Source organism: Hyperolius riggenbachi, chromosome 6, assembly GCF_040937935.1.
Source record: "Hyperolius riggenbachi isolate aHypRig1 chromosome 6, aHypRig1.pri, whole genome shotgun sequence".
Taxonomy (NCBI): Eukaryota; Metazoa; Chordata; class Amphibia; order Anura; family Hyperoliidae; genus Hyperolius; species Hyperolius riggenbachi.
In genome coordinates, this window is record NC_090651.1 from 167,578,198 (window position 1) to 167,604,626 (window position 26,429).

A 26,429-nucleotide genomic window follows, 5' to 3' on the forward strand; every position below is an offset into this window, starting at 1 on the left:
TACAAACAAACAAAACACTCAGTATAGGGTACCTGCAATAATGTTAAATGCCCACAAGTTTATTTTAGTTATACATAGTCTGCATACATTTTTTTACTTAAACCCCTCCCCTAAAATGACTATGCAAGTTTATGATGCTGCTATGCCTCTTCTTAGTTTATCTAAAGTAGGGGATTTAATAGTCAACATGAATACACATGAGTAAACATATTGTAAAATCTTGCAAAACAGTTGCTGCTTTCATACTAGTTAATGCTTAAAGTGGATCCGAGATGAACTTTTATTCATTGCATAATTAATGTTCCTTTCCTATTGTTTATAGGGCATTCCTCAAGCCAATTTTTTTTTGTTTTTGTTTTAATACTCTAATTCCCTATAAACTAAACAAGCCACACCCACAGGTTTTCAGAGAGCCAAGGCACTTTCAGACAGTAGCAAGGGCTCATGGGAGCTCAGTCTGGGCAGGAGGAGGAGGAGGTATTACTAGCCAGAGATTTCAGAGGCAGAGGGGAAGAGGAAGGAGGAGGGGGGTTTAGTTTGTTTTGCTCAAGATGCAGATAAGCCTGCCTCTGTGTAATGTTTACAAACAACATGGCTGCTGTCATTGTATCACAGGAAGAAATAATCATATTCTATTAAAGCTGTTTTCAGATAGATTTGCTGTGTAAACTTTAGGTAAGATATATAGACAAGTTACTTGTTATAGTTAGTTTTCCATCTCGGATCCGCTTTAAATCAGCAGAAATCTATGAAATGTTTGAAAATAGAAGCAGTTAACACAAGGCCAAATTTACATTTATGGTTATTCATACATCACCCAAGTTTGCTCACCCAGTTATGTATGAGGCCAAATTTCATGCGTGTCAGCTATGACTGGTCACACACAAACACAAAGGTGCAGTTATTGACAAGCTCAATGAACAGCCACCTCCCCGCTCCCACAACCCAGCCTTGCCCAATTACATCTTCCTAATAGGACCCTTCACTAAACTAAATTCTAAATCTTTCACAGAAGGAACTGGAATCTAAAATAGCTGAATAGCATATTCTGGAACACAACAGGAATAAATAGACCAAAGATCGCTACCCTCTTTCCTTTTCTGTACAGACTACACAAGTGTACTTTAATTATGGCTTTTATATCTTTAGTTTACTTGATTATGACTTGTATATCTATAGTTTAGATGTTAGCAGAGATCTATGTTCCATAAATTATAAAAAGACACACATCTGTGCCTCGGAAATTGTTAAAATAAGGCAATTATAAAACGGTCTTTGGTACACAAAATAAAAATATACACCTTAAAGTACAGTTGGTTATTCTCAAAAGAACTTACAATTGTAGTTTTTAAAATAATGGCTGAGTGATGCAGTGGACTATATTAATCTGTGCATAAAACCTATATACTGAACATTCATTCATTTTCCTCAGCCTAGCTGAACAACATTTACAAGGCTTTATTGGCTAAACTGCTTGCACTTTCTACAATCAACCTATAAATTCCTTCCCTTTTTTCTGTATGCCTTCTACTTACCCCGGGTATGTAGGGATAGCCGTTGGTGGCACTGCTCGGACTGCGCCATATACTGTCCTCCCTCGACCCCTCAAATGTGCTCCTCGAAAGGCAGCTGCTGTGGTAGCAGCTGCTGCAGCTGTGGGATATGGAAATCCAGGAACTACAAAAACAAAAATTGAAAGAGAGAAGGAGAAGAAGGTGATACAGAGAGAAAGAAAGACAAAAGAAAGAAAAATTTGTGAAGGTGGAATTTATTATGTTGACAGTCACAAGCAAGCCTTTCTATCATGCAGCTAATAAACATGGCTGGCAGGCACATTTTAACCTTTGAATCATCCCTGTTTAGTTAATTGGACAACACCTCTATCATTACTTAACTGCATTGGGATCTGGAAGCCAGTAATATGGGTTATGCCTTAAAGGGAACCTAAACTGAGGGGGATATGGATGTTTCCTTTTAAACCATACCAGTTGCCTGGCAGTCCTATTGATCTCTATGGCTGCAGTAGTGGCTGAATAATACACCTGAAACAAGCATGCAGCTAATCCAGTCTGACTTCAGTCAGAGCACCTGATCTGCATGCTTGTTCAGGGGCTGTGACTAAAAGTATTAGAGACACAGGATCAGCAGCAGAGTCAGGCAACTGGTATTTTAAAAGGAAAAATCCATATACTTCTCAGTTTAGGCTCCCCTTAAAGGACTTCCGAGGCCAAAAACAAGAAAATGACACCTTACCTTTTTAATATCAGAATCCACAGAGGACGCCCAGCGCGTCCCCCGCACCGTTCCGCCGTCATTGCAGCCCTTTTCGTTCCCCCATGGCTCGGCCCGACCCCACTGAACGGGTCGCATGTATGCCACAAGTAAGATGGCTGCCGCCTTGAGCCGCGGCTACGCAGTACGCTTTGCCGCGAGTGCGACTGCGCAGCCTTGGGCAGCATTACGGGACTCTGTACGCGGCGGGAGGCGGGCTAAAGGCTGCGCAGTCGCACTCGCGGCAAAGCGTACTGCGCAGCCGCGGCTCAAGGCGGCGGCCATCTTACTTGTGGCATACATGCGACCCGTTCAGTGGGGTCGGGCCGAGCCATGGAGGAACGAAAAGGGCTGCAATGACGGCGGAACGGTGCGGGGGACGCGCTGGACGTCCTCCGTGGATTCTGATATTAAAAAGGTATAGTGTCATTTTCTTGTTTTTGGCCTCGGAAGTCCTTTAAAGGAAACCTGAAGCTAGAGAAATGTGGAAGATACCACTATAAGATCATTCCTTTTAGAGATGCCACTTGCCCGTTTTTTTTGTATTTGTCATACGCCTCAAATAACTCCTCAATAATTGACCAAGACTGAGCATGCATGCAGGGCAGGCTTCCTGATTAGTTCAAAGGCAAGGGTGTTGAGTAATTCAACGCCCAATTTACTAAGGTTATCCAAGTAGGTATGAATTTATTAGAAAATTGCCTATTAGATGGCAAACATTTATAGCCTTTGCTTGGTTCATAGCAAAGGTATGTAACCCAGTAACCTGCAGTAGTAAAGTTTTCCTCATCAATCTAAATTGTCCGATTTAATACAAAAAGAATTGCATATCTGTTATTCACCAACCTTTCAGCCTCTGTTATGACTCAAGTGAAGGCTACAAACTTTTGCCACCTAATAGAAAAAGCATTTTACTTAAATTAATACAGGCCAGGCTTGGAGGATCACTTAGTCTCTAATGTGTCCTCCAGAAGCCTAGTATATGAGACTTTGTGATTCAGCTAGCTGCATGCTTGCTTTAAAGTGCTGAACACAGATCAGACTTAAACTGAAAGGCATGTTTAAATATAGCGATATGGCAGCCTCTGCATTCCTCTTGCTTCAAGTTCCCTGTAAACTGGCAGATTCCAGAAAAAGTTTTGGTAGAGAGAATGTGTTTAGAAAATTCTGTTAAATATTGCTGTATTACCACTTAATTGGCAGATCATTTATTCAGCTACTTAGCAGTCTACAGATCTTGTTCAGTGTTTTCCAGAATCTATCACTCCTAGGAGTGAAATGTCTAATAAAAGTAAAAATCGGGCATTTTCATTTTTCAATGTGGTTGCACACTAACCAATTACATCATGATTAGACCACTGGCCAATACGCCCGCCCCAGTTTAAATCCATGGCTTCTGTGGGGCAGTATAGCCCCATGCTATATAGAACAATACATTTGTAGCTTATCTGATCAATATTATCTGCTTTTTCGTAATTACATTATTGCCAACTTGTAGCTTAAAAAAAAATTCAAGGCAATAAAGAATTTTTTGTCAAACATGACTAAAATAATGCATGCCGGGTTTTTCAATATGAGCAATGCCTCCACTTTGCATTTTACTTAGCCCAATGCATTTACGAGAATTCCTTGGGATCTGTAACTACTGTAGCCTTTCTATAGCTATGTTCATACACAAGATTTACATTGGCCCAATGTCAACTAGAACAATTAATCATTTATCTATCATTTGCAACTTTTGTAAAAATATAAGTATCTATTGAGTCCAATGACCACATCATTTATGACCTACAAATAGAGATGACCTACAAATAGAGATGCCAATAATTACAGATTAGAGGCATACAGTGGTTTGCAAAAGTATTTGGCCCCCTTGAAGTTTTCCACATTTTTTCATATTACTGCCACAAACATGAATCAAACATGAATGGTGTACACGTGAGAAGTGTAACGAAAATCATGCATGATTCCAAACATTTTTTTTTTAAGGGGCACAGACTAACCAGCAAGCTCATGGTGACCCAGAACTCATTGGAGTGTGTAAGGGACTACAATGGTCCTAAAAGCCCCCTTACTAAGATGTTAAGAAAAACAAAAGTTTGCTTTCCTAAATCAGAAAGAATTTGCGATAATTCAGGTTGGAGTGAGCTTGCGATGTCTCCTAGAGCAACACTGCTGAATATATGCAAATTAACCATTGATAATGGTTAATTTGCATATATTCAGCAGTGTTGCTCTGGGAGACATCTCAAGCTCACTCCAACCTGAATTATCGCAAATTCTTTCTGATTTAGGAAAGCAAACTTTTTTTTTTTTTTTTTTAAATAACTGCACTGCCACAGATTCTCAATTGGATTTAGATCTGGACTTTGACTGGGCCATTCTAATGCTACGTACACACATGCGACAACGATCGTTCGTTAAGAACGACGAACGAACTTTTAATTGATGAAAGAACGACCTAAGTAAAGGTAGTTTTAAAATGTGTGTAACGATCTGATCGTTAGAACGAACGTTACATCACAGAAAGCAACTATTGCGCCTGCGCATAAAAATGAGAAGTTCCATGGAGAAATAGTGAAATGCGCATGTCAAGCCTAGTACGAACGATCGTTTCCAACGATGTACTACTTTTGCAAACGATCGTCGTTGGTTAAAATCCGCCGAGACAGAACTTTCTTTTGTAGCGATTTGGCTCGTTCGTCGTTTGCCTTAATAGTCGGTGGTTCGTTTTTTGTAACGATCGTCGTTGGTAAAGATCGGGGAACGATCGTTACAAACGACTATAGTCGCATGTGTGTACGCACCTTAACACATGGATATGTTTTGTTTTAAACCATTCCATTGTTGCCCTGGCTTTATGTTTAGGGGGGTTGTCCTGCTGGAAGGTGGACCTCTGCCCCAGTCTCAAGTCTTTTGCAGACTCCAAGAGGTTTTCTTCCAAGTTTGCCCTGTATTTTGCTCCACCTATCTTCTCATCAACTCTGACCAGCTTGCCTGTCCCTGCTGAAGAGAAGCACCCCCAGAGCATGATGCTGCCACCACCATATTTGACAGTGGGGCTGGTGTGTTCAGAGTGATGTGCAGTGTCGCCACACATAGCGTTTTGCATTTTGGCCAAAAAGTTCCATTTTGGTCTCATCTGACCAGAGCACCTTCTTCCACATGTTTGCTGTGTCCCCCACATGGCTTGTGGCAAACTGCAAATGGGACTTCTTATGCTTTTCTGTTAACAATGGCTTTCTTCTTGTCACTCTTCCATAAAGGCCAACTTGGTGCAGTGCACTACTGATAGTTGTCCTATACACAGATTCCCCCACCTGAGCTGTAGATCTCTGCAGTTCGTTCAGAGTCACCATGGGCCTCTTGATTGCATTTCTGATCAGCACTCTCCTTGTTCGGCCTGTTAGTTTAGATGGACGGCCTTGTCTTGGTAGGTTTACAGTTGTGCCATACTCCTTCCATTTCTGAATGATCGCTTAAACAGTGCTCCGTCGGATGTTCAAGGCTTTGGAAATCTTTTTGTAGCCAAAGCCTGCTTTAAATTTCTCAATAACTTTATCCCTGACCTGTCTGGTGTGTTCTTTGGACTTCATGGGGTCGTTGCTCCCAATATTCGCTTAGACAACCTCTGAGGCCGTCACAGAGCATCTGTATTTGTACGGACATTAGATTACACACAGGTGCACTCTATTTAGTCATTAGCACTCATCAGGCAATGCCTATGGGCAACTGACTGCACTCAGACCAAAGGGGGATGAATAATAACGCATACCCCACTTTGCAGTTATTTGTAAAAAATGTTTGGAATCCTGTATGATTTTCGTTCCACTTCTCATGTGTACACCACTTTGTATTGGTATTTCACGTGGAATTCCAATAAAGTTGATTCATGTTTGTGGCAGTAATATGACAAAATGTGGAAAACTTCAAGGGGGCCGAATACTTTTGCAAACCACTGTATTTAATACAAAATAATATTTCTTTTTATAAGTGCCATAAATCTTTTGTGGTGCTGTGTTGAGTATGGTACAGACAATAATAGGACCATAAATACATGCATAGTTCATGCACAGTACAAGTGGAACACTCAGCAACACAAGCACAAAATGCATACTTAGTTCATGCAAGGTATTAAGAAAAAAAAATGTGCAGCTTGGAAATGGGGCAATCATAAATGGCAGGAAAAGGTTCTGATTGTCCCAACACCAAGCGCCTAAATTTGCTTGCAAGCTTGAATTTTTAGCACCTTACTGACCATCGCTACTAAAGGACTGACCTCTGCAGTTCTTCAAATTGTGGTTTCTTCAAAAGGGTCACCTCACACCTGTTCTCTCCCTCCCCTTCAAGCAGAACAGGCTTTCAAGCAGTGTGTCTGTTCGATGATCATTTCCAGAACACACTTTTTGAGTGACAATTACTGAAAGTGTGTATGCAGCTTCACACTGCCAACTCTACCTTGAAAAAAGCTGTCGTGGTGTTCTAATGGCTATGTTTTAGCTGACTAGGTCATCCTAAAAGTCAAAACTCTACTCAGTGCATATCTACCGCCACACACAAGTAAACCTTTACAAAATATCAAAAGCATTCCAAATTATCAAAAGCATGAAAAACTGAAAAGCAGTGTTCATCCCCTTGGGCTGCACTACAGCCTGGGGTTGATTTTGAAATCAATGTAATTTCCCATCCTTCATTAAATATTCAGAGTATCTGGTAACAGAAACGAACACACTTAATCCAGCGCAGGAGACTTAGGCGCAGCAGGCGCCACCATAGGCCGTAATAGGAATTACGGCAATAGCAGCGCACAGGGAGCAACTTCGGCGGCGTCAGAAGACGGAGCTGAAGTTACTTTTAAAACACAATAATTCGGGAAGCCAAATTATTTCATTCCCCACCATCCATGGCGGCCTGGAGGAGGAATAGTATTTAAAGGGGCACTACAGCGAAAAATTTCAAAATTTTTAATATGTGCAATCAGACAAATAAGAAGTACATTTTTTTCCAGAGTAAAATGAGCCATAAATTATTTTTCTCCTATGTTGCTGTCACTTACAGTAGGCAGTAGAAATGTTACATAAGTGACAGATTTTGGACTAGTCCATCTCTTCATAGGGGATTCTCAGCAAGGCTTTTATTCTTTATAAAGATATTCCCTAAAAAGGATTCATACAAAGATGCTGGCCGGCTTCCCTGCTCGCTACACAGTTTTTTGGCAGTTGGACAGAGTAACTGCCACTTACTAAGTACTTTTGAAAATAAATATATCCCCGGTACTTAGCCGGGCGCATCCTCTAGGTGGCGACAAAACTCCACCAGAGTTACATCTTTCCCTACGATCCATGGCGGCCTGGAGGGGGAATAGTAATTAGCGCCACCTGCCGGATGCGCCCGGCTAACGGATAAGTACCGAATCCCCTATAAAGAGATGGACTTGTCCAAAACCTGTCACTTCTGTCAGATTTCAACAACCTACTGTGACAGCAACATAGTAGAAAAGTAATTTATGTCTCATTTTACTCTGGAAAAAAAATGTACTTCTTATTTGTATAAGTTTGTACATATTTTAAATTTTACAGTTTTTCGCTGTAGTGCCCCTTTAACACGGCCAGGAACTTGTGCAACAGCAGGATCAGCCATATACCGGCAGTATCCTGCGCCCAAGTCTCCTGCGCCGATACCTCTCGTACACAACAGAAAAGGCTGACTTTTTTTTTTGCCAAGCACCATTTCATTAATTGGAATATATATGCACTTCTGTTTGAATTGTACTTTAAAGTACACCTGAAATGGTTATGGCCATCTCCAACTGTAAATGTGTTTCCTAGCAGCCTTACCTACCTCACTATTGTGTCTGCAACTTAACCAACAATTCCAGGCAGTGGAGAGCATATTAAATTGTAAGGCTCTCACTTTGTAAAGAGCTTCTTTATATGTTGGCACTCAATATGATGTTCTTCCATTGCCTTTATTCCAATGAGGAAGAAAGAAATGGATTGTAAAGAGCAGGGGCTGGTGGTGTTGTAATTCATGAAAACCACACAATATTGAGAGCTGCTGGGGTTCAGAGCAGCACATGACAGGAAGAGAAGTAAGTCTGCTAAGAAAGCAGCTTCACTGTCAGCTGGAAAATGGTAATCAAGACACAGAAATCAAATATCAAGTCTTCATCTAGAGATCCAACGCCTTGTCATATTTCAGCACTATGGAAAAAAAATTCTGTCCCTTTTCGAAGTTTTTCTTGTGGGGGCTTAGGTTTGGGAGCATTTCTTAGGCTTTCAGTCAACTCTCTTCTCCCCCTCATCACAGTATACATTATAGTTATGCAACCCTGCACTTTTCTGCATTTACCACACCCAGGTTAGCCTGTTGGTACATCATTCTCTATCCTGATGGTTTACACCTTACTCAAGTTAATTTCTAAAAAGGCATTGGGAATAGACAGGTTCTATTAATTCAAATCACCTTAGAAGAAGAAAAAAAAAGTTCATTTCTATGGCATACAAAATGTATGATCTGGTATAATGCTTCTTTCTTTTAAATCAGGAGCTTGTGAAGTGGTGTAGTAAGCTACATCATTAATTAAAACATTTTAGATGCAAGCCTTCAGGAACAGACAGATCTCTTTCAGAGGTATGATGCAGAAGAGAACGAACTGTTCTCAAAACTCATCTACAAATCGGTTTAGTCAGCCAATTACAGGTTTTATCTATAAAGTTATTTTCTTAATCTTTTTTTCACCGTCTATGGTCAACATGGATAATAATCTGAACATTTGTATAGTGCTTTTCTCCTGTTGGACTCAAAGTGCTACTACTTTTATTTCATTAACATTATATAGCATTCTAAAGACTACAAGAAACTGGAAGTTTTTAAGCTCCATATAATTTTCTGTTTAAAAAACAAAACAAAACAATCATGATCGCATAAAAGTCTCGTTAATTAGGCTTTAGAAAGGTATTTGTTAGGCTAATAGCATTGCCAGAGGAATCCTATGGGCATTTATTTTCAACAGGAAGTATCAATGTTTAAGTTGAAGCAATTCAGAAAACTTGTAGAATTCACTATGGCTCGTTCCATGGTGAGCGGGTACAGCATAAATAATGTAAGGGCTGGTTCACACTGCAAGTGTTTTTCTGCTTTTCTAAGTGCTTTTGATTTTAAAAGCTCTTACTAATGTAATTCTGTGTGTCTGTTCTCACTTGAGCAATGTGATTAAAAAAAAAAAAACGCCCATATCATTACATTAGCAAGAGCTTTTTAAAATCGCTGCTACTTAAAGAGCTGGTAGTGTGAACCAGCTCTAAAATATTCAAAATGTGTTCTGAGGAGTGGAGGGGGTTCGCAGAGGGGGCGGGTGTAGAGAAATTTTACATTTACATTCACACCTGAGCGGGAATCGCACGATTCCCGCTCGCGGCAAACCGCTAGCGGTTCTGCAAGAACCGCTACACATTGTAGCTAGTGGCCGTGTTCTCACTGCCGCGGTTGCGGTTAGCGATAACCGCAACCGCGTTGCATGCAGCGGTTTGCCGGCGACGAGCGTTCCGCGATTTGCGATCGTGATTAGCGTGCATAGCACGCTAATCGCGATCGCTCCAAAACCGCCGCAGTGTCCAGTGATTTTTCCGCGCTAATCGCGGGAAAATCACTCCCGCAGAACGCCGGCGGTAATCGCCGGCGTTCTGCGATTGTAAGTGTGAATGGGATTTCAGCACACAATTGTTTAGGTGTTTTTAATGACATTTAAACAGTCAAAAATATTGCTACAAGAAAAATGACCATACTTAAATAATTGCTAATTTCTGAATACACTTACACCTGTACAACTACAAAAAAAATAATATTTGCATCTATTTCACTGTAGTATAGTGAGTTAAGCCAAAACTTTGATTTTTTTCCCCCTTCAAGCTATGTATATAAACTGGGGATAATCAGAAACTCTGACATGTTGAAATGTAACACTTGGTGATGCAAAATGACAATATATAATCACAAAAGAATGTGAGAATATTGTCAAAACAATACAGTTGTTACTGGAATCTGGAGAGGAAACTGACTATACTGGTGACAACTTTCAAAAGTAGATTTTTTTTCTTCCAGAAGATTTTCTCCACCACACCCAGTTTCTCACCTTGTCAGAGTCAGGAAGTTAAAAACCTGACATGTCTTAACTCTTTCCTGCTCCATTAAAACAAAAACCTTGTGTTGGAGGTCTATGTGAAAGCCCTGTCCAGGAAAATGTTAATCTAATTCTCATCTTGTCCTTCTACTATATCACATGGCCATCGTGGTTTTCTGCAATATTTAAGAAAATCTGAAGTGAGGAAACTCACTTCAGGTTTGAAATACACCTAAGTAGAGGGAAGGCTCTAGATAGCACAGAGCCTTCCCAGTCCTTGGTCTGTGATTACTGTGTCGACACCAGTTGAAGCTACTCATCCTGCTTGGGCATGCCCTTGAGTAGTTCTGTAGAGGAGCGCATCTGTAGTGCACATGTATGAGTACAGACTCGCATGTGCACAGTACGGATGCGTTCGTCTCCGGCACTACTTAGGACACGAGTAGTTTCGAAGGTTGCCAATAAAGTGCGCACAAGCTGCACTAACTTCAACCAGCGATGGCGCAGAAACGGCGGGATGGACTGAGGACCAGGAAGGCTCTATGGTATCTAGAGCCTTCTTTCCACTTGTAAAACACTACAAATTCACTTTAAAGCGGTATGGTCACCATGAAAATCAAATTTCAACAGCAACTGGTCTGAGTGTATTAAGTGATAAAGATGCTAATCCTGCATTCAAAACTTGCAAAACTTTTTCTGCTGTTATGGTTTGTAGTTATCACATACTTTAGGAGCACTGACCCTAGTGCCAAAGAGTTGAATGCTGTGAGTTCTTTTTATCTATAATATATTCCTCTTCCATTTATTTCCCTGCCTAGCTTTCTTATCTGAAATACCTCTGCTCACTTGTGTTTACAAGCAAGGCTGAGGTGACTCAGCGATTGGAGGATAAGACCGTGTAGTTCCTAGTATACACCTCAGTGGGAGTGTCTGAAGACTCTGGGAGGAGGGCAGCTAATGCATACACAATGAGCAAGAGAAGGGAGGGGGGAAAACAAGAGTCAGGGAGGATATGATGTCAGCATTAGCTTGGCATGATGGCCACTGCCTAGAATAGGATTTTCTGCTTTTCCTTTTTAAAATTCACAGGAATTAGTACGTGGAGCACAATACATCTGTTATGCAAGTAGAAGTAGTATTTATCTACTTCTATATGTGTTTTTTATTTCTTGCTAGGTTAGCATGGGTGTCGCTTGTTCTTTAAAGGACATCTGAACTGAGAGGGATATGCAGGTGGCCATAGTTATTTTCTTTTAAACAAAAGCAGTTGTCTGGCATGCCTGCTGATCTCTTTGGCTGCAGTAGTACCTGGATCACACACACCAGAAAAAAGGCGTGCGGCTAGTCAGGCCAGTTTCACACTGCAAATCTGCGGTTGCTGCACAGCCCTGGAGTAGCACCATCGAAAACACCCTTTAAAGATTTTGTATTAATAAGCAGTAATCCCTATCTGGCAGAAGGCCAAGCAGGAAGTGGCACTAACTTCCTGTAGCCAAATTGATGACATGCACGGAAGTGTATTGATAAAATATGCTTCCGCACATGCGCAACGCGTAAAACTTGTGTTGTCAGTTTCAAAAAAACACACAGGTCACCATAGACTAACATGACTTAACAGTCTGCCGCATGAGTTGTAAGACAAAGTAGGTATGCGCATGCATTAGATTAGCTACTTGCACTGCGTCGCATGAAGTATGATATGCCCCATAGACTTTTATTGCCCTAGTGTTAGGCCGCACGGCACCGCGCCAGCATGAAAGTCCCCTTAGACTTCTGACAGAAACATGTAATCTGCATGCTTGTTCAGTGTCTATGGCTAAGCAGGACAGCCAGGCAACTGGTATTGTTTAAAAGGCTATAAATATGAAAAGCTCCATATTCCCAATGCAATATAGTGTGAAACCTGACGGCCACAGAGACACGACACACTGGGTCCAGTGCGGTAAGAGGCCCATCAACCTCACAACATAACCAAATAGTTGCAACTTCCACATAGGATTCAACCCTCCAACGTGTGAAATACAGCAAAGTGTTTATGTGGAAGTTGCAACTATAAGCTCTATATCCCCTTCAGTTCAGGTTTACTAAAAAGATGGAAGCTTTTAAGAAACTAACTTATGCTGCTGATATAGTTGGACTTGGACTGAGGCATTGGGGAAATTACATTATTTGCTTGGACAAATTCTGTAAGTGAACTTGTGTTAGTTTTCTACCAAAAGATAACTTCAGATTCTATTCATCAATATGAATGGAATCATATCGCAAATGCGCTGAAATTTATGCATCTACTCCTTGCATTTCTTCAGTGAACTGCAACACAGGGATAAAAACAGACAGTGCAGTCAATGCACTTTTTGATGTCCCTGCAGATTGCATGCGTTTCCGAAAACACGGCGAAAATCGTTCAGATGGAACTGAGGCCTTACTTTTTAGTAGGTGAACTTCTGGAGGAGTCTGAGGAACCTTCCAGAAAAAAACAGGCGCTTTTAGCTCCATAACAGTTTTTTCAAAAGACACTGTATATTGATCTGTGGAAGCGGGCAGTGGTAAATAAAACACTTGTTTTACATCATACAAATTGCCTTCTTCAATTAAGGCAAGCACATTTTTTATTAATAATCATCATTTATCAATTATCCACAATCGACATTTTTGTGGCACCTCTTCCCTCCCAACATTACCTTTTAGTGTCTTTTCAGTTATGTTTTAGAGAAATTAAACAATTACTTCCTGAATGAAAAGTTGATTGCATAAGGGCCTGTTTCAGCTAAAAAGAAGGCCACAGTATAAGCAGCTTTTAAGACCTCAATGGAATTTTTTTTTTCAAAGCAGCACAGCTGGTCCCAACAGGTCCTTCTGCATCTGGCCCTTCAACCATGGAAGGCCCCAGTGTCTCTGGTCCAACTATAAGCCAGTTAGATATTTACTATCATATGTAAAGTTAGGTCCACAAATATTTGGACAGATTTTTTTTTTTCCAATTTTGGTTCTGTACCTTACCACAATAAATTTTAAATGAAACATCTCAGATGCAGATTAAGGGCTGACTTTCAGGTTTAATTCAGCGGGGTGAACAGAAATATTGCATAAAAATATGAGGCAACTAAAGGTATTTAACACAAGCCCTTCATTTCAAGTGTTCAAAAGTAAATCTCTGCCCCCTTAAGGACCAGAGACCACTGGTACAAGAAATGTCGGAATAGCGGCGAATACCGACGCACGTCGGGAACCTGGGCCACCCACTCTGCCGTCTCCTGTGAGCCGGTCAGGAGCCACTTTCATTGGCTCCTGACCCTGCATATCAATGTAAGCCATTTACATTTATGGACAGGGTCAGGAGCCAATGAAATCGGCTCCTGACCAGCTCACAGGGCTCTGCCGTTACACAGACGGCAGAGTGAGTGGATTGAAATTATGCCCTGGCAGCCAGGTAGCCATCAAAACAGGGTGTAGTTTTCAATCATTAAGGCCCTTAAGTAGTTAAAGAACTTGAAATAAAATGTTAATTTCTAATGCTCGGTTGAAAACCCTTTGCTGGCAATGACAGCATGAAGTCTTGAACATCACCAGATGCTGGGTTTCCTCCTTTTTAATGCCCTGCCAGGCCTTTACTGTAGCGGCTTTTAGTTGCTGTTTGTGGGCCTTTCTGTCCGAAATTTAGTCTTCAACAAGTGAAATGCATGCTTAATTGAGTTAACATCAGGTGACTGATTTGGCCATTCAAATACTTTCCACTTCTTTGTTTTAATAAACTCCTGGGCTACTTTGGCTGTATGTTTTGGGTCATTGTCTATCTGTATCATGAATTGCTACCAAATCAAATCAGTTTCATTGCAGTTAGCTGGATTTGAGTAGACCGCATGTCTCTGAACACCTCAAAATTAATTTGGCTGCTTCTGTCCTATGTCACATCAATAAACACTAGTGGGGGTGGAGCCAGAACTTGATGCAGGAAGATGTGAGCTCCTCCACACCCTGCTAATACGAGGCTAATATCTGAAGAACCAGCGGCAACCTGCACACTGCTCCAACTCCTGGCGATTCAGCAGGGGAAGATGCAGACTGCGGCTCAGAAGCTTGCAAGAGGTCAGTGGGCCTCTGCCCAAGATGGCGCCGGGAACGCTCACTCAGCGATACTGACTCCAGCTGCGGATGACACTGTGGGGCCTTCCCTCACCCAGATATATACCAGTTTGATGGTGGCAATAGTAGAATCCAGAACATGCCTTACCTCTAAAATCAAGGAGATGAAGGTGGGGGTGTGCCTATTGTGACAGGACTTTGCCAAATTAAGACAGCGCACTACAGAAGTGGAACAGAGGGTCTCAGATTTGGCAGAGAGAGGGTTTCTCCACGGCGTTTATAATTGAGAGGGCTCATCAGATCCCTGCGAGGGCCCCTCAGCCAGGAGCCCCGCCAAGGCATTTCATCAATAAATACCAGTGTCCCGGTGCCAATGGCAGTAATGTACCCAAAGTCATCACACTGCCTCCACCATGTTTTACAGAGGATGCGGTATGCTTTGGATAATGAGCTAATCTCCATACTTTGACATCACTCTGGTAGAGTTTTTTTCTCTTTAAATCAACTCCAGGACTTTCATCTGCTTAATGGATAATGACATATTAACGTACATGCTCACACCTGCACATGAAATAGCCTTTGAGTCAATTGTGCAATTACTTCTGAGCCCCTGAAATGAAGGGACTGTGTTAAAAAATGCTTTAGTTGCCTCACTTTTTTTATGCAATCATTTTGTTCACACCGCTGAATTAAAGCTGAAAGTCTTCACTACGACTGCATCTGAGTTGTGTCATTTAAAATGAATTGTGATAAAGTAAAAACATTTTTTTTTTTACAAAACAATTGTCTCTGTCCAAATATTTGTGGACTTAACTGTATATACAAGGGCTGTGCTCTAAGCTCACCCAGCCCACTATAAGCAAGTCATTGCAACAATGCAGACAATGGCTCACGGTAAAGTATGATGGAGAGGGCATGTCTGCAGCCAGTCAGGCATCAATTGGGGAAAGCAAAGGTCATGAATCTTTGTAGTCATCCATATAGCAAATAACTGATATCCCCAATAAATGTCCATAGAGTGTGAACAGTATTTATTTGGAATTTGTCCTCCTTAAAAAATAATTCAACCTCCCTGGCATTCAATCGTTGCGGACTTTCATCCGCGGGAGGGCTATTTTTTTTTTTAAAAACCTGTTTTAAATCATGTAGCTAGCACTAGGCTAGCTACATGTGTCCTTTGATTGCCCCGATGCTGTGTCCCGTCCCCGATGGCTATATTTACCGCTCCGGGATCCCGCGAGAGCCGTAACTTCATTCAGCTTCGGTCGTCGCTATGGCTGGGGTGGAGCGGCGGAAATCGGACAACACATGTATAAAGTTTTTTATAACAAAAAACAAAAAAAACAAAAAAAAAATCTCCCTGGGCCATGCTATCCCCTCTGGCTGAGCTCGTCCATACCGCTCAGGAGGTTAATGTTATTAAAGAGGACAAGTCCCAAATAAATACTGTTTACACTCTATGGACATTTATTGTGGATATCAGTTATTTGCTATATGGATGGCTATTCATGGCGTTTTATATATTATTGTGGCAAATTTTTGTTGGCAGGCATCTTTGTAGTCTTGTGATTAAAACAAGTGCTGCAGAAATGATGTCTCATTTTTAGCCTCTATATCACAACTGACACATGTACTGTTTCAACTGTGTTAACAGGCATAACTATAAGGTATTCTTTTAACAGCCACCAGTTAAATTTGCTAAAATGGTTAGGTAGGTCTGAGAAATCATTTAACCAGTTCACTCCCAAGGGTTTTTACCCTAACGGACCAGAGCAATTTTCAGTTGTCAGTGCTCCTCCCTTTTATTCCATAACAACTTTATTACTACTTACCACAAGAAAATGATCTATACCTCGGTTTTTTCGCCACCAATTAGGCTTTCTGTGGATAGTACATTTTGCTAAGAATTTTTTTTATTTATTCTAAATGCATTTTAATGAGAAAAACTGAGAAATAATGATTTTTTTTTCTTTTTTTTCCTGTTTTCAGCCATTATAGTTTTAAAATTAAACATTCACCTGTGGATAAAACAAACACGTTTTATTTGCCCAGTGGTCCCGATTATTAAACCGTTTAAATTATGTCCCTATCATAATGTATGGCGACAGTATATTATTTTTAAATATAAGTGTTATTTTTCTGTCCTGATTTTTTTTGTTCTGGCCATAATTACAAGCCCCTATGTAATAAATTAAAATTAATTTCCCCCCATAAAATATAGAATAAAAAAGCTAAGTCCCTAAGGCAACTTTTTTTTTTTTTAAGCTGATTTTTTTTTTTTACAAGTGTTTTTTTTTTTGGGGGGGGGGGGGGGGGGGGGGGGGGGAGTTGGAAGTGTAATTTTATTAATGATGTGTATATACTTGAAAATGTATGTATTTTGTAGATGTAATATACTTTTTGGCCACAAGATGGTGCTAGTGAACACGCATTATAGGAAGTGTTCACTTCTTTTTACACTTTAATTGTTACATTTCCTGTTTTTGTTAATGGACGTAGCCGCTGTTCGCGGTCACATCCATTCACTCCAGGCACTGCGATTGGGTAGAGAACCGTTCGGTCTTCTTCCCCAATCACCCAGCACAGGGTCCCGACGGAAAAGAGCGGCGGTAACGGCGTGCACACGGCGGTAGCAGCGGCTGGAACGGGCGACGTATTAAAACGTCATGTTGCCGTTAATAGAGGTAAGCATGACGTTTTAATACAATAGGATGTCTGTAAATGGTTAAGAATGTAGCAAAGTCACATGCGATAAGAAAAGTTCTGGTTGTAAGTGTATAGGATGTCTGTAAATGGTTAAGAATGTAGCAAAGTCACATGCGATAAGAAAAGTTCTGGTTGTAAGTGTAAATATCTCATACGCGCTTGTAAGAGGAGGCAAAGTGAGTTTTGCATATTGGTTGTGTAATGAAGCTCCAAACAATAATTCAACACTGCAATGTTTTCTTCCAATATTTAACTACTGAGTTTGCCCGTAAAGTTAATCAAATGAACAGTTTTGACTTCAAAAGCCAATTTGCACACAGTGTCTATACATCAATAAAGAAATAGAGGGTGAAAGCATTTCACAGAAAAGGCTCGATTTGTCTAATCTGTGTGATTACTACTATGCAGATGTATCGTACATATTTTTTTACATTTAAAAATTAGGATTAAAATCATGAGGCCCTTCTTATCCTATACTTGCTGGCATACCAATGCCAGGATAAAAAAGATAGCATTCTATGTGGGTAGAAGCAGGAAGAGATCAGCTGGTTCATAGCCTTGTTCATAGCATCTAGAAATACACCACTAGCAGCAGCACCGTCAATATAAGATCAGAGAGACCATACAAACTCCATGCAGATGATGTCTTAGCAGAGATTCAAACCTAACATGAAACTTCCTCAACTTAATCCTGAACACAAACTTCAAGTAAAAATGATATTGTGGCAATTTTCTTTTTTGTAAAATGTCTAAATATGAGCAGTGTTAAAGAAACAGAGCATGATTATCAGTGCAGTTAGCTGCAACTTATGCAGGAAAATGGAGTAAGGGAATTTTTTTTAATGCACTATTTACAACTCAACGCTGACACTAAAGCCTTGTACACAGGTAAAAGGCATGTCGTCCAGCAGGGATAGGGAGCTGATCCCTTGGGTACAATGCAAGACGGACACTGCTAGCCTACAGGCAGGTACAGAGAGTTGACAGATCGGCGCAGGAGTCATCACATGCAGTGGATGGGGTGAGTGGGGAAGATCATGCTTTTTTTAAAAGGTTTATTGTCTGGAGGATATTATGGGCTAATAAATAAAATGTTGTTTGCAGTTTTACCCAGAGCTAGGATTTCACTGTTTTGGGGTCTTTATATTGACAGTCCTGGTCCTGCAATTCATAGCTAGTGTGGAAATGCTAAGACAGCAGCTCAGAGTTTATTTGGTTATGTCAGGTTAAAAACTCCGCTAAATATTTAGAAAACTTGTGAAATTTACAACAGCTTGTTTCATGCGAGTGGAAAAATATGCGTTTTACAGAGCCATACCAACCTCACATGCAGACAGCCTGTTTCAGACTTTTGGTCCTCATCGGTGCATGGCAGGGATTGATATGGCTCTATGGGATAGGGCTTGGACCATATCAATCCCTGCCATACACTGAAGAGGACCAAAAGTTTGAAACAGGCTGTCTGCATGTGGGGTTGGTATGGCTTTGTAAAAGCTAAAACTATAGGCTTGCTAGACACCAGCGGTTCTGGATGAAAGCCTGGCTTCTGAGGCATAAATAGAATTTGCATATTCAGTGGCAGTGCATTGTGGGTAACTACAGATGTTCACTTTAAGCTGAATTATCGCAAATTCCTTCTGTTTTAAGAAGGCAAACCACACTTCGCATTGCATAATTCTCTAATATTTGCAATTACAAGCCACACTCTGTATTTTAAACTATAACACTAGCAGAGCTAAAGACCCTTTCAACTTCCCAGTAGTAAAAATGTTATCTAACTCTGTCTCTGACTGTTTCTTTGATGTATAAATGCCTCAGAAAGCAGGGAAAAATGGAGCTCAGATAAGCTTTTTTGCATAGATAAAAACTGAAGTTTCTTAAAGAGGAGCTGTCAGCCATACTATCTCAGAAAAAAACACATATACAAGTAGATAAATACTTGCTCTACTTACATAATACATGTATTGCACTGTCCACGTTTTGATTTTAGTGATTTTTCTACAGCAAAGAAAGAAAATCCTTCTTAGCATTTCCTATATTAACTGTGGCTATTTTGAAGCCAATCCTGATGTCATTTCCTCCGTTAGTCTCCTCTGCCTGATTTACCCGCCCTGGACTATAGAAAGTGCGTTGTCTCAGCATGAGAAATAATAGCCAATCAGCAAGGAACAGAGGTGTGGGAGGGGAAAATAGGAGGGAAAGAGGTTTCAGCCAATCAGGCTGCATTAGTTAAGTCTGAGGGGAAATAGAGAAGCAAAAAAGGACAACCCAGCATGCCCTGTAACTTCCTTTTTTTGTACCAAATAAGAGTCAGGTAAACTGGGGAATGATCATTTATCAACAAGAAAAGGAATAGTGATTTTAACTTTTGGATTGCCTGGTTAGCATCCTTATTACTTGTACACCAGATAAAAATAAAGAATTGATTTTTGATTTTATGCCCGACAGTTACACTTTAACTCTTCCTGTACTGGAAGGTATAGGTGCATACACACGCACTACCAGCGGCTGAACGTCCGCCCAGTGGGAGTGTCCACCCGTCGGACCCTCCCGCTGGGCGGACGTTCAGCCGACAGTAGCGCGTGTGTACGCGCTGTCGGCGGACTGATAAGGCTGTTTCTGAACGATCCGCCCGGACTAATGCAGCCTGATTGGCTGAAACCTCTTTCCCTCCTATTTTCCCCTCCCACACCTCTGTTCCTTGCTGATTGGCTATTATTTCTCATGCTGAGACAACGCACTTTCTATTAATAGATGGACAATAAATGATCCATCCTTTAAGTGAATATATAAAGCCTTGAATAATGTATGAATATTAAAAAAAAAAAAAAAAGAAGAAGAAGGAGGACACAACAGGTCTCATCTAAAGACACCTATTAACATTGCAGTGATTACATCAAGGTCAGCTACTGAGAGAGCAGGGAGAGAGGCCTTCTACACACTCACACTATATGGTTTTTTTAAACGCATAACTTATCATGCCACATTACTTCAGGTATATTTTGAGCTAAAAGTGTACATAAAGTACCAATCCTACTTTAAAACTTGCCTATGCTGTTAAACCAGTGCATTATCTTTGCAGTCAGAAAAGGCATACAACATAAGTTCTCATAAAATTAATGGCAGGTCATAAAACTGCTTTGTGGCTGTGCAAACACTTATGGCAGAAAAGTTATAAATAAAGCTCAATAAGTCCCCATTTCTGTGCGGGAGCGGAATAAACAGCGGGCATGTCCATGTGGGATTTAATCTGGCTGCACGTCTAGATTTTCAACTCTTAAAATAAAATAGGAATATGGGAAGCCAGGACATTTCTATATAGGATTAGTTCTACAGATACAACTAATCTTGGAGGTTTATTTACACTTGATGTTTGCTTGAAGTACTCAATATGAAGCTATACAACCTAATATTGTTTGAAGCTCCTTCTGCTGGCTAATGATGGGACCCACAATATATAGGTATATTTATAGATACAATTTAAAATGTATCCAAAATGAAAGTATAAACGTAAACTACAAAATATATTTAAAAAATAACTGTAAGGCTCAGTTCACCCTATGCCTGCCATCCTGCATTTACATGGAATGAGCAGTGGACTGAAAACAGAAGGATTGATGATTGCAATGATTTTCTATGGTCTGGTTTACATGTGTTAATTTTACCATGTCCATGTCTGTCCACTGGAATACTGCGACAGACAAACGCGACCGGTAGTTTTTTCAGACAGCAGACAAAAATCAGACAGGAATGGATGTAGATGACAGAGTTCCTGTGAAGAACTTCCTGTTCCATGCCATCTTACATGTCACAAGGAGACAGACAAGAATAAGCAGCATGTCTGTCTATTCTTCTATATAGTATTTTTCTGAGAGAAAAAAAAAGCGTTATCTGTTGCTATCTGAGAACAGACATCTGCATTCCATTTTAAGTCTGCTTAACGGACAGAAAACGCATGAAAACACACAAGGACAATGATCATCAATGAAAGGGGCAGCAAAAAAAAAAAAAAAAAAAAAAAGGATCGGTTATTATATCCGTCAAAATGAAGCCAATCTGTAATAGTGTGAACTGAGCCTCTAGTGCTAAAATAACATACATAAAATTGTGAAAAGTTAATTTGCATGCCATATACAGTAAGTTACTGCTATGTGTTAGTCTTGATTCTAAAGATGTACAGAGTTCAAATTACAACAATGGTGAATGAAAAATGTGGCAAAGCGGTCGACCCATAGCTGTCATTAAGCTTTCAGTTGACATTCATTAATGTGCAATGAAATAGTGAAAGAAACAAGACAGGCTGTTATGGAAAATGTTCATTCACCAGTTTTCACAGAAGTTAGCTAATGAAGTACTTGCAGCTGTGACAAAACATATGCATACTATATCCTCATGCACATAAATAAATACATACATACACACACATAATATATATATATATATATATATATATATATATATATATATAGATTTATTCTTTTTTTCACAAACTAAACTAATGTAAATGCATTGGACACAAGCATCACTGCTTAATGCTTTATTACATTAACGGCAGTTTTGTAATGCACTGCAGCTATTTACTATTATGCATGTTCTGAAATGCCTTATCTCGTTTTCAATTCCAGTGCAAACACACATTGCACGTGCAAATGCGAGCAGGAAGAGACAGGACAGCGGCCAGAGAGGAATTCTGGGAAGTTGGAGGAGTGCTAATACCACTCCCTACTTACTGATCAACGGAATGTACGTGTTAACCCCCCGTGGTCCAGGCAGGGGGACACCAGCCTCAGTGGCCAAAGAGACGTCAGCTTGGAGCCCAGGTGCAGCTTTGGGGTGAATGTTAGGAAATTTAGAAGAAAAAAAAATACAGTAATAAAAAAAATGTGTGGGGGAAAAAAAGGATACATTTGTTGATAATGACACCCTCCCCCCCCCTCCCCCCCATGACATGCAGAGCAAAGAAACAGCAGAATTCCACATCTATACAGGGTGAATCAGGGCAAAACAATACTACACATACAACAATACACAAACACACACAATTCTTTCCCTCTTTAAAATACATAATTTTTTCCATAGATATGCATATGTATGGTAATTAACTGTAATGTCACAATGTAAATAAGAGTTGTACATTTAAATGAATGTTTTCTAAATGTAAAAATCTTGAAGTACAGATTTACTACAATACTTTTACAATGTGGTTGTAAGAACATGTGCTGGCTTCTAGTGTGCCAGTTAGCTACAAAAACAATACTAAAAATGTACCTAATACCTTTACAACATTCTCCCGAGCCAACCCCATAAGCAGTAATGCAAAAGCTTATGCATTCATGAAAAACTGTGTAAAGGTCTTCAGGCACTTGTCATTAAATTGTCTAAATAAAGAAATACTGGACAAACTGATTTGTTTGTAAGCGGAATTGTTTATACTTCTATAATCAACTCAGACATCTTTCGATTTAGAACATCCGCAAGCTTGATCAGCATTTTTCAGGTGCTCCGATGGCAGCACATGCTCAATACTAATAATACGGCATCTCATTGGGCATTTAAATGGTCCCAATTTTATTCTGCAGTATGACCATGACCTTAAAGGGGAACTCTAAGAAGGAATAAATATTCCTTAAAAAGCAGTATAAGACCGTGATTTAAGTGTATAGATAAGAAGGATTGACTAATAAATCTTGTAACCCTGTCAGCAAGGTGCTGTAAAAATGCCATAGGCAGCCTGGGAGGATCCCTGTTTACTGCTGGCAGGATTAACAAGTTTTTTCGTCATCCCAGCAGTTGAAAACACGCCCACAGTGAAGGTTGTTATACCCTCCTCCCCAACCTTTTTTTTTCCTAACTGACATAATTTGCAGAAGCCCAGGAAGTGTAATATGCACATGTGTAAAGAGAAGCAGACAGGGAATGAGCTGGAGATGCTGAGTATTGTATTGTAATGTAGCTGAATAGCAGAGGCGTTTCAAACCACTGGCATTACAGCCTAAGGGCCCTTTTCCACTAGCTGCGTTTTTGCCAGAAACGCAAAACGCATGCGTTTGCTGATTCTGAAGTGCAGCCTGTTTAAAAGAAGAATCTTGGGTGGCCTTTTCCACTGCTGCATTCCGATTTTTGAAAAACGCAAACCCATGTCTGTGCGATTATGATGCGTTTTGCGTTTCAATGTAAAGTATAGGAACGCATGAAAAACACATAGAAATGCGTTTTGCATTAATTTAACCACTAGTATCTATTTTCAAGACAACACTTGCCAATCAGAAAAATGGAAAACGCAAACGCATAAAAAACGCACATTAAAATTGGGAAAACGCAAATGCATTTGTAGTGGAAAAGGGCCCTGAAGCACAGAGCTGTCTACAAAGGCACTGTAAATTTTTTAGCAGTCCAGGGAAAAAAAAAGGTTTCTTTTCCATGTCTTGAGAGACTGAAAACTAAAGGTAGCCATACATCAGGCGATGATGGGCAGATTCGGCCAAGAGACAAATCTCTCTCTAATCGAATCTGATCAGAGAGAGATCTGTTGCCTGCCCATACACCACAGTCCAATTCCCGATCAATTTCAGCATAAAATCTCTTGGAAATTGGCCGAGCCCGCCGCTGATCCCCTATGTATGTACATGTATTTATACATTACCTGTCCTATATCGGTCTTCCACCACTCCTCCCTATAAATGCCGGCGTGATGTCGCACACGCGCGCCAGTGAGATATGTGCCGGCAGCAAGTATGGGAAGTGTAGCAGCGGATTCAGAAGAGGGCGGTCACTGCGACACAGGACAGGTAATGTGTAAATACACATACACACATTTATACATACATAAACAGCGCCAGGAGTTTCGACAGTCACCCCAATATTACTTGTCTTTACCGCCATGCACCCGACCAACCACGATAGCCAATTTGCAGCATTTCCAAATGACTCACGTGCCCAATTTCAGCCTGAAATTGGTTGCGTTGTCAATCGGGCATACACTTGGCGGCGTGATTTTCATCCGATTTGATTACAATAATCGAAGTCAGATGGTCGATCGGCCGCCTGATGTATAGTCACAAAAATTACTGCATCTGTTCGTCCACTGATAAGAAATACAAAGTTTTGTAGACAGTCCCTATTCAGCAGGGTCTTGAGTACAGCACCCTGATTCCAGCAGTTTCACACAACACCCAATACCCCCCCCCCCATCCCAAAGAGCTTTGTACTGTAGTGATGCTGGAGCAGTCTGCAGTGCCAGCCATCAGTGTAGGACAGATTGGGCCCATTCACACTGGGTTTACAAAATGCTAGTAATTAGCGCTAGTGTTTTGCAGCTGTGATTTTTTGCAGCAAACGCATATTTTTGACTACATTTTCATGATTTTTGAGTGATTGGGATTACATAAGCACTTTAATCCGCAGAAAACGCCTGCAAATCGCCCCAGTGTGAATGGGCCCTGAAGAGCACACTCATCTGACATCGTCTGCAGCACTGTACAGGGTACAAATTCATGTCGCTGCCTGTCCTCAGAGGAGCTCACAATCGAATCCCACCACAGTCATAGTGTAATGATCTACCATATTATTATTATGTATTTATATACCACTGACATCTTGCCTGCCTGTCCTCAGAGTAGCTCACAATCTAATCCTGTGTCAAAATAAACACATGACGTAGCTGCAAATGAATATTACATACTAATCTCACAGTCACTTCCTCTCCGACGCTCACCATTTTCTTCTTACAGTGATCCCTTTCAGTTCTGACAATATTTTGTCAGAACTGAAATATACCAGTTGCTGTCAGTTACAACTGAATGTGCAAGGTAATGTCCATGTTTCCCTATGGCTCAAGTGGTGTGATATTACAGTTTAACAGTGTGCTGACCAGGAAGCTGGTAGGGGGTAATGGACGTTTTTTTAAAATGGGCGACGGCGAATTTCATTGATCACAGTGGACAAATGACGCAGGACAGGAGAAAGATATTGAGGAGTAGACTATACAGGAGGTAAGTATGACCTGTGTATGGTTATATTTACTTTTTTATTTTCTGTTCAGGTTCTCTTTAAAGGAGTCATCAAGGGATTTGAGGAAAATAAGTGCTACTTACCCGGGCTTCGTCCAGCCCCAAGTTCCCAGCATGTCCCTCGCTGCAGCTCCGCGGTGAGCCGTTCGCCTGTGAAGCTTCCTGGTCCCCGGCGATGACGTCAGGCCAACCTGGAGGTCGGAGCGCAGAACTTCTGCACCTGCGCAGTACGCTCTAGTCCACGTGGCGGTGATTGACAGCGCCCGTCGCAAATGCGCAGTACAGGCCGATCTCCAGGTCGGTCTGACGTCAGCGCTGGGGACCAGGAAGCTTCACAGGCGAACGGCTGCGTTCAGAGCTGCAGCGAGGGACATGCTGGGAGCTTGGGGCTGGACGAAGCCCCGGGTAAGTAGCACTTATTTTCCTCAAATCCCCTGATAATTCGTTTAAGGCATATATAAGGGACAGCAGGAGAGGTCTCACTTCTAGCTCTGCACTTTTTTCTACTTTCTGAAGCAAAGCACAGGAGACACAGCAGTGTACAGCATGCTGGCAGCCTGTCACTGAGCCTGCACTGCTCTCTGTTTTGTTTCTGAAATCAAAGTAAAAAAAAAGTCCAGGGCTAAGAAGTCAGACCCCTCCTGCTGTCTCTCCCCCCATCCAGATGCATCAGACAGGCAGCTCGTTTTCACACTGAATACATTTCATTAGATGCTGGTCTACCTGTTGCCTGCCATGCCTGGGGGAGAGAAACAGTGAGGAGGACAGTGGATGAGTGAGCAGACTGCTAGATACCCGCTGCTCACTCTCCTGAACGCTGCCTGCACTACACAAGATTTGGGGGCGTGCCGGGTCACTCTGCTGCCTGTCTCTTGTTGAAGGAGGATATCTATTCATGAGATTTTTTAAATCATTCCAACTTCACAGCATTTTTTCATAAGTGCTTAAGACTTTTGCACAGTAATAAACACACACTTTGAGGCCTTGTTCACATCTAAAATCGAAGTAGCAGACGCCAGCGATTTTCGATTTTGTGGTCGATTTTTTTTTCTCCTCCCGACACTCGGGTGGGTGCTGTGTTTTTTTTTAAAGCGCTTTTCTAAGCGCTTTTGCAGAGCGATTGCGGTTTTTCACTTCCTGATGCAAGTCAGGAAGTGAACTCTTTGATCCGCGAAATAATAAATACAACGTATTTATTCTTAAAAACGCGAACGCAATTGATGCACAAAGCCATTTTG

At 41.0% G+C, this 26,429-nt stretch overlaps 1 protein-coding gene across 11 annotated transcripts in view; it reads right to left on the reverse strand.

Moving 5' to 3' along the window:
- The window catches only part of RBFOX2 (RNA binding fox-1 homolog 2), a 333,252-nt gene that overhangs the window by 60,715 nt on the left and 246,108 nt on the right, over positions 1-26,429 (reverse strand). For 8 of the 11 annotated variants that reach the window (XR_011022079.1, XM_068240196.1, XM_068240198.1 and 5 more), the window contains 2 exons: positions 21,913-22,008; positions 1,536-1,677 (listed from right to left, as the gene is read on the reverse strand). Coding sequence is in view for 10 of the 11 variants with exons in the window: in XM_068240196.1 (XP_068096297.1) it covers positions 1,536-1,677; positions 21,913-22,008 (238 nt within the window). In the remaining variant the exon portion in view is untranslated. The remainder of the gene's footprint in view (positions 1-1,535; positions 1,678-21,912; positions 22,009-26,429) is intronic. The other 3 variants (XM_068240201.1, XM_068240197.1, XM_068240199.1) reach the window with 1 other exon arrangement.